The 9,558-nt window shown below is 55.2% G+C and overlaps 1 protein-coding gene across 1 annotated transcript; it reads right to left on the bottom strand.

Moving 5' to 3' along the window:
- Positions 2,261-7,798, bottom strand: DMBX1 (diencephalon/mesencephalon homeobox 1). The gene is given in 5 exon segments (XM_018046558.1): positions 2,261-2,528; positions 2,530-2,710; positions 3,588-3,936; positions 4,193-4,371; positions 7,636-7,798. Coding segments are annotated over 5 exon segments (1,131 nt in total). The 5' UTR covers positions 7,790-7,798.

Here is a 9,558-nt window from a genome sequence, read left to right as displayed (position 1 = left end):
TTCCTATCTCCCTGCCCAAGTCTCTCCTCTGACCTCCGGTGGCTGTTGGATTCACCTTCCAAATCCCAGATATCCAATCCTGGTTCAATTAATCCCCCTGTTCAGAAACCCTCACCTGCCTGCCTTGGGCCCAGCCACATCGAGGTGAGGACTTTAATCTGGATTCAAGAAACTCAGCCCCACCTCTCATGAAGCCAGCCACCATTTCCCCATCGTCCACGTAGTCTCACTCCATTGCTTTGTTCAAATAGCTTTCCTGGCCCAAGCTACCATCCCCCTCACTTTTTCTCCATCCAAAGCCTTCTCCATTTGCCCTGGCCCAGAACTCCCCACGGATCATGGGCATCGACTACTCTGCAAACCAGTCCTACCCGTAGACCCCCCTCTCCTCCCACTGGGAGAGGAGACAAGCCTTAGGTATCTTTACCCTGGTTTTCAGATGCAGCTTCTCTAAGCAGGGGGTGGAAGCTTAGTGGTGAGCCACAAAGTGCTGGGTCTGGGGATCATGACCCAGAATCTGTGCAAGCCATACCTCTCCTCTTGCCCTGAGCCCTGAGCCTACGTGAAGCCTTGGAGATGGGGTGCCCACAGAGGCTGGACTAACACTCAAGAAAAGCAGGATCAAATCCAGATTGTCTCAACTCAAAGGGACCCATTACATTTACTGGGAAAACTGAGACCCAGAGACTGTGGCCGTGCCCAGGGAGAGGCTTGTGCCTGCAATACCCTTTGCTACACAGTCGTGCAACAATCATTTTCTAATTTAAACACTGTGCTCTGTGAGAGCCTTTTTGTGGTGGTTGTTAGTTTAACTAAAAACCTCTGCTGTGCAAGGTTGAAAGCACAGATGTGTGGAACATTAGAGGTGGATAAGATGCTGAAGAGAAGTGAAGTCGCTCAGTCGTGTCCAACTCTTTGCGACCCCATGGACTGTAGCCCACCAGGCTCCTCCATCCATGGGATTCTCCAGTCAAGAATACTGGAGCGGGTTGCCATTTCCTTCTCCAGGGGATGGATAGGATGTTACAGGCCCTCTAATCCAGGTGGGGAGTGGGCACAGAGGCTATGGGCTGACTCAAGATCATACCCTTTTGAAAGGGAGTTTGCTGAGCTGGGTTCCTGGCCACAAATAGGAACACACCTTTCCGTGCCAGCGACCCTTAATCCTCGAAGACACTTCTCTGAAAGCACCTGTGGCCTACTACCTCCCTCCAAGCAGGGAAGTTGCACCAGAGAGAGGTCTAGAGCCCTGTGGTCAGCCCTGGATGAATGTTGGCCCCAGGCTCCAGTCCTGGAGGTTTTACAGCCAGAGATGTAGCTCCAGCCTGCCTCCTGCCTCCCCTCCCCTCCTTCTCAATCTGGGCTGGGGGTGGGGAGGGGGCGTCTCAAAGCTAGAAAAGACAGAGAACATGCCTTTCTGGACGCAAGCCCAGGTCGGGGGTGGGAACTAGGCCCCCTCCTGCCTGCTGCTCCTGTGGCTACGGGGTCTCCAGCGAGGGCTGTATCACCTCTACTGGAAGGAGAAGCTGCCTCAAGAGGGTGCGGGCGGGGAGCAGCCAGGAGGCTGGGAAGCAGCAAAAGGAGAGGAACAGGAAGAAGCCAAATGACTAAAACTAAAAGCCCTAACCCCAAACAAAGCACAATTTGGGACCAGAGTCTACATCAACACAGCCAGCACCAAAGAAAGCAGGAGCAGGAAGAAGAGACACGGTGGGGAGATCCAGAGAGGGGAAGACAGGCTGGGGAGAGGAGAAGGAAGAAAGCGGAGACAGAGAGAGGAGCGGAGGCCAGAGTGAGACGCAGAAGCTGTAGGCAGAGCTGGGGGCGGCAGCGGAGAAGCCATGGAGCAGGGCAGGGGGCCTGGGCAGGCAGGTGCCTGAAAATATAGCTTTATATATTTATATTTATATCTCACATTCCACACAGCAACTTACTAGGGGAGGAAGCGGGGGATGGGAGGAGGCGACACTGAGGCAGGGGTCTGGCCAGCGAGAACCTCTCACTGGGGAAAGCTGGGGGCACTGGCCTCTCACCTCCTCCCCATTCGGCCTCCGTGGGATCCAGGCAGGACCATGCAGAGGGTGCAGGTGTGGGCTTCACCAAGGGCTGGAGCTTGGGGAGGTTGGGGGGGCAGGAGGCAGGACTCCAAGGCCCCAGGATCCCTGGGCTCATGAGGTAGCTCCTTGAGAGCCATGTTGGGATGACCCTGGGGCTGGGCTGGGGGAGCCCAAGAGCCCTGGCTGCAGGGGGAGGCCAGCAGTCAGTTAGGCAGCGTATCAAGTCCCAGGGATGCTGCGTGCTGCTTGGCCCGCAGCCGCAGGTTCTCGATGCTCGTGGTTTTACTGTTCAGGGCGGCCGAGGCAGGCGCCAGGCCTGCGGGGGGCGCAGGCAGCAGCGGGGACCCCCACACACCCTGGTGGGCAGCGGCGGCCGCTGACAGCGACTGGTAGTACGACTGGCAGTGCAGTGAGCCCAGCGGGGCCACGTTGACGCCCAGGTAGGGCACGGCGGCGGCGGCGGCGGCGGCGGGGGGCCGGGCCCCCCACTTCGAAGGACGAGTAATGCACCAGGTTGCTGGTGGCAGCCATGTGCTGGCGGAACTGCTCCTGCAGACGGAAGAGGCTCAGCGGGGAGGAGGAGTAGGAGTGGGAGGGGCCCAGGAGGCCGGCCCCGGGGGCTGCAGGCGGCAGGGCCAGGCTGCCCGGGGAGTCTGCAAGCAGAGAATCAAGAACCGGGGACTCAGGACAAGGGCACTGGTCTGCCAGGAGGTGCTGCCCCGGCCTCGCCTCCCCCTTGGCGCTGTAGACAAGACGGGCTGTGGCTGAAATCACATCCACCCATCTCAGCCAGGGTGTCCCCAGAATCCTGGGAGGGAGGGACCCAAGCTTCCTGACGGCATGGACTCTGCCAGGGCCCTCAGTTCTGACGTCTTAGGGAGTCTCTTTTTCTTGTTTTGGTTTTTGTTGTTTGTTGGGTTTGGTGGGATAAGAGAGTTCTATCGACTGTCAAAATCGTTACAACAGAATCAGACTGACAAAGGCAATGGCTGAGCCACAAGCAAACTGGGTGGTGCAGAAGCGTCCGCCCCAAGACTCCCGTGTTTTCCAAGGCTGTGCCTCCCCCTTCCCTCTCCTGTCTGCGGTTCCCCTTCCCCTCCAGCTCTCAGCCCCGTCCCGTCCCTGCCTGGATGCAGGGCTTGTGACTGAGATAATGCTTCCTGCCAGAGCTCTACACGTGGCGATCTCTGGTACTCACCCAATATGCACTGGTACATCTGTGCTGTTGTTAACATACTGGACTGATAAATAGCTTCTACCCTGAGCTCCTCAAGTATCCCTCCCCTGCCACACAGCCCCTCCCCCCAAAATTCCCTTGACCTTGCCAGGATTCAGCGACTAAAGGGGAATCACCTGGCATGGACCTGCTTGGCCATTTCCTTTCTCTGGGTCAGGGCCAGGGCCACGTGTCCAGGGTTAACTCTGTCTCTGCTCTGACACCCCTGGCAGAGCCAGGCCCCTGGGCGGCTAGACCTGGTCATTCTCCCTAGGCGGGGCCCCAGACCACCCATAGCCCCTACCAAGCCTCACCTGCCTTGGGGCTGCCCCTCTTGCAGCCCAGCCCCTTGCTCTCAGCCCCAGGGCTCTTCTCGGTCTTGGGATCCTCAGCCCCTGCCTGGGGGTCTTCCTCCCGGTCTGGCTGGTCTTCGGGGGCCGACTCACTGGCTGACTGCTCAGACAGGCTCAGGTGAAGCTCAGCAGGGGGGTCACCACTGGGCAGGTTGGGGGGCTGGTCAGTCTCCAGCTGGGTGTCTGGGGTCGGGGCCTCGGTCTTGCCTTCCCCGTGGGATCCCTCAGCCTCCTTCTGCTTCTGGAGCTGCTCTTTCTGCAGGCTGCGCTGCTTCTTCCGGAACTTGGCCCTGCGGTTCTTGAACCACACCTGGGGACAGGGAGAGGGGCTGCAGGAATGGAGGGGACACAGCGGAGTCTTGGAGCAGGGTACTCCCCAAGGGTGTGCAGGATAAGGTCATGCCCACCCTCTGGGAAACACACACCCACAATCCCTTCCCCAACTCCCCTCCTGTCGCTGCAGTCATTCATGGAGACACCAGGTGCAGTTTGAAATGCTGGCTCCTGGACAGTCGGAAACCAGCCAGTGGGTTGGTGCCTGTCTCCAAGGTCTAGTTGGGCCTTACCTGCACCCGGGCCTCAGGCAGGTTGGTGCACATGGCCAGCCTCTCACGCATCACCACGTCCGGGTAGTGAGTCTTCTGGAAGGTCTTTTCCAGGGCCTCGAGCTGCTGAGCTGTGAACGCCGTGCGGCTGCGACGCTGTTTGCGGTGCTGTGAGCCATAGCGGGCCTCCAAGATGATGTCTTGAAATGTACAGCCGTTGGAGGGCAAGGAGAGGGGGCCCATTTAATTATGGGAAATAGGTTTTAAATCTTACCCTGCTCTGACCCACTGTGGTCCTGCCAGAGCTAGACCCTGGTCTCTTCCCCATGGAAATCACCCATTTCCTCTCCATGTAGCTGGATTTTCAAGATCACTCCATACTATCATTCACTATCAGGCCCACCAGGCTCCCCCATCCCTGGGATTCTCCAGGCAAGAACACTGCAGTGGGTTGCCATTTCCTTCTCCAATGCATGAAAGTGAAAGGTGAAAGTGAAGTCACTCAGTCATGTCCAACTTAGTGACCCCATGAACTGCAGCCTACCAGGTTCCTCCATTCATGGAATTTTCCAGGCAAGAGTACTGGAGTGGGGTGCCATTGCCTTCTCCAACTATTAGGCCCACTGAGCTCTAATTCATCTCTAAGAATGGCTGTGAGGAATATGCCTGAAGGGGATCTTCCTTATTTGGTTTGAGGTGGGTAGGTGGGTGGGTGAGCTTTACCGTAAAATCCATAAAGTCCTAGGATAATGAGATATGACATTCTGAGAGTACATGATGCTGGCAATTTGGAAGTCCATGTCACAAAGGTTCTGAGAACCAATGACCCTGGATACCAACACAATACCGCCCCGACCATGAGAAGCCAGGCCATGAGCTTGGGACCTATCTGCAAGGTCTTGTTAGGAGGAGTCTGACTAAGTAGATGGAATTCACTGGCTCTAGATCCTATGTCCTCTGGCTATGAATTTCATCATCCCAGCCTATGAGTCTCTGATGGTAGGACCTGAGGCTTTGGTTTCATATCTCCTCAACAGAAGGGCTGGCTCTGGCAGGGCTGGCAGCCTCAGAAAGGCTAGTTGCGTGCAGTCTTGGCCCTTCTAGCTGCTTTTTCCAGAAGGTAAGGACAAAGACAGAAGGTACTAACCACCACCACAGCCTAAGAGAGGAGACAGGCCTGGTAGACCACAGATTCCATGGTCCTGCCCACGTGCTGAGAACGTGAACTTCCCAGCATATATATCTGCCTGGGGTTGCTATCTACCCTCCTGCTCTTCCCTGATAGCTCAGTTGGTAAAGTATCTGCCTGCAGTGCAGGAGACCTGGGTTCGATCCCTGGATAGGGAAGATCCCCTGGAGAAAGGAAAGGCAACCCACTCCAGTATTCTTGCCTGGAGAATCCCATGGACAGAAGAACCTGGTGGGCTACCGTCCATGGGGTCACAAAGAGTCGGACATGACTGAGCGACTTTCACTTTCACACTCCTGCTCTTCTGCTTGACTAGTCCCGGGAGGATGGACAGTCAACTTCTCTTTCCCGGCCTCCCATCACCCATAAGTGGGTCCTGGGCTATCTATGCTGAAGGGAACCCAAGCTACGTCAGCCTTTGCACAGGGCCGCCTGCACTTCAGCCACTGGGAAGTCAACACAACACTCTAAACGAGGAAGAAGGAGGCAACTGGGTCTCCAGGAAGCCTCAGACTTTGGGCTGCTCCTTCTTCAATGTAAAGAGGGAGCCCTGAACCCCTCACAAACCAGCACTAATCCCAACCTGGACTGAGCCCCGAGCTCATGCTGGTTACACTGGGGAAGGGGAAGGAGAGAAGCCCTCTCAGTGGAACCCTGGGTGCAGGAGCCACAGCTCAGCATCCTGCTGCTGGCTCCAGGGGCTGTAGGTGAGGGCACGGGGTTGCCGCCTGGGAGACCAGGCTGTCTGCACCATCAGCAAAACCTCCTGCTGGAAGGCAAGGCCTCCATATGAGGGCCCGCCTGGAGCTCGTGTGCCTCCTTCTTTAAGATTAGAGTTGGTGTGAGCACTGAATACGCCACTTCCTCTGTCCCTGACCTTTCCTCTCTGAGCCCTGGAACATGGTCAGGATCTATAATGTCACCACCAGGCCAGGCACAGGGAACTCACTCCAAACCAGAGAAGCAGCCATAGCCGGGCAGGCCTGCACACACATTCCCACACTGGAAGCTGATGCTTATCCACAGAAGGTGACCAGGGGCTCGGTTTCATCCTCTGAGCCCTTCCCAGAGCCTTGCAGGGTGGCTGCCCCTCCCTCCTTGTCAGGCCAGATCCCCTACCCAGGCCTCACAGCTCATCCCAGTTCTGTGCCTTTCTCACGCTAGTCCCCCTTCCTTACCCTTTTAAGGCTGGGCTCCTGCCCCATGCCCTCCAGGAAGCCCTCCCTGAGTGCACCAGCTGATCATGCTTCTCTGGTCTGTCCCACCATTTGATCCTGGCCACATTCTTTCTGCTGTGCCTTCTCATGGGTATATGGGCACCTGGCCTCCCTGGAAGTACCCTAAAGCCCTCCTAGGACCATCTGGCACAGGCCCAGACTTCACCTCTCAGGAACTTATGTTCCCCACCCAAGCCATCAAATCCTTCCCACGTTCACTGAGGGACTCTCACAGCAGAGCAACCGTGGGTAAACAGGAGTAGGGGGGACCAGGCTGTAGCACCCTCATGGGTGCTTCCCATAGGACCTGGATAATAATTTCCTCTGAGCACCTACTAGTCCCTACTGAATACCCTACATGTGTTATCTCAAGTAATGTCCCCACCATCCTATGGAATGGGCCCTACCATGTTCCCTATTTATAAAGGGGGAGCTGAGGTTCAGAGAAGAGAGGAGAGTGGGCAGACCCTACAATGATGGCAAGTCTGCAACTTCAAAGCTCAAATCTTTAGCCATAAGGTCCCATTCTAATCTCCCACCCCAGCCCTGCCTAGATTTAGCCTCACTGAGCCTCCGTTTCCTTGTCCATACAACAGAGATAATAACCTCCCTTTACTGGAGTTGAATGGTTTGATGCACAGAGAGACAGAGAGCAGCTCACACGGTGCCTGGCCACACAATCAGTGATCAAAACGTGGGCACTGTTACAGAAGTGGCTCCCGGGGCATTCTGGCCATTTCCCAGCTGGAAGGCTCTGGGCTAGTGCCTTACCTCCTCGGTCTCTCCACCTGTGAGAGGCTACTGGACCCCTCCCTCAGAGGGCTGTTAAGGAAATGTGAAGTAAGGCACAGGGCAGCTCTGGGGCCCAGGGCCCTGGAAAACATGGGTAGTCTGGATACACACACAGATTTTGAATGACATCTCCCTGTGCCATGAGTGACCTGGGTCTTCCTGGGCTTCATTCCCAGTGCTCCCTTCTGCCTTCACCTTCCAGACAGAGCCTTGTCCCCCAGATCTCTCCTCCACCCTGCAGCCCCCGTCCCCACAACGGCCCTTACCAGCCAGGCGCTCGGCCAGTGTGAGCGCATGCACTGAGGGCCGGTAGTCGGGGGCATGCTGGGCCTGCTGGGCCGCCTGCTGGTGCAGGTTGTACATGGCGCTGAGCGAGTTCATGGCATGCAGCGAGTAGCCATTCACCCCGTAGTGCTGCATCGCGGCATGTGCCTGCAGACGGGTGGAAGGGAAGGGACGTGAGGCCATGCGGTCACACTCTACCCTGGGAAAGACACCGCCCCGGCCCAGACCTTGGATGCCCACCTCACCCCTGAGCTTCTGCCATCTCTTAGAAAAGAGGCCCGCCTTGCCCACAGCTAAGAGCAAGAGGGCTCCTGCCTCTATTTATTTATTCAATCAGCCTCTCATTCATTGATACACACAGCAGGACTTGTGTAGGGCTTAATGTTCTGGGCTCTGGAGTCAGATTGCCTGAGCTGGATGCTCCACTCTGCCACCTGCAGGCTTTCCAGCTTGGAGTAAGTCACTTAACTTCCCTGACCTTCAGTTTCTCCATCTGCAAAATGGGGTGACAGTACTTATTTCATGGGGTTATTGCAAGGATTAAGAGAAGCCTTTACAATAAGTATGGTCTGGTATGTAGGGTATGCTCAAACACGTTAGTCATTGGGATTCAACAATCTGTTTGCTGCTTCATTCAGTCATCTCTTCATTAATCACCCAGGCACCTACTCATTGGCACCTCACACACATATTATTTGTTCAACAAAAAGCCAAGGAGGCTCACAGGGGGCCAAGTCCAGAGCTGGACTGGGAACACTGAGGCATTTGCTCTGGTGAGATAGTGGACAACAATCCTCATGTGGCCACCCAGCTGTAACACTGTTACTATGACTGCCATACACAGACTGCCATTGCCTCCCTCTATCCTCACCATAAGCCCAAGAAGCAAGCAGGCCAAGAGCAAATGAACTCCATTTACAGATGAGTCCACTGAGGCTTGGAGGAAGAGCAGTGACATGTTGAGGCCACACAGCCCATGCAGGGCCTCCTCCACCCCATAGCACTTCAGCCTCATTCTTTGGTGGCCAATGCATCAGAGAGCACATCCCTTCTGCTGAGGTGGCTCGGATCAGCACAAGGCTGCCAGGGCCCCACCAGCCCCAGGGCTCCTCCAGACCCTCCCAGTCCTTGCGCCCACCAAGTGTTGGCTTGAAATGTCAGTTTCGGAATGTGGACCATTTGGCAAGAGAAAGACCATGTCCAGGTGTCTTGGCTCCCTACCCTCACTGAAGTGGACATATCACCAAATATCCCATAGCACACACACACGCACACATGCACACACATACTTCATGCACAGACACATATGCAGACACTCTTCACATAAGCAGTGATACACACAAATTCATCAACAATCGCAAACGCAATGTCATTATTCCCACAGTTCCACAAAAGACATTCTCACAGATACCTATCCACACAGCAGATGTATCTACACACAAACCTGACACTCATACACATTCATATATTACACATATTCATTCAGCAAAGACTCATTAAGCACCCCCCTACTAAGTACTAAAGTCCTTGCCTTTGTGGAATTTTTTTGACCACACTCAGAGGCATACAGTATCTTAGTTCCTTGACCAGGGATCGAACCCATGCCCTCTGCAGGGAATTGCAGAGTCTTAATACTGGATCACCAAGGAAGTCCTACCTTCATGGAATTTACCTCCCAAGCAGGGACGGTTATAAAACCAATAAACCTATATAATAAAGTCAGACAGGAATAAGTATTCTGAAGAAAAACAGAGCAGAGGAAGGGCATATCAAGAGGAAAGGTGAGGCTGTTTTAGAACATATGGTCAGGAAAGGGCTCTCTGATATTCAGAATAAGCCATGTGAATCTTACTGGGGTCGGGGGAGACTTTCCAGGTAAAAGGAACAGCAAGGACAAAGTCCCT

This window comes from Capra hircus, chromosome 3 (assembly GCF_001704415.2).
Source record: "Capra hircus breed San Clemente chromosome 3, ASM170441v1, whole genome shotgun sequence".
Lineage (NCBI taxonomy): Eukaryota > Metazoa > Chordata > Mammalia > Artiodactyla > Bovidae > Capra > Capra hircus.
This window is presented reverse-complemented; position numbering and strand designations above follow the sequence as displayed.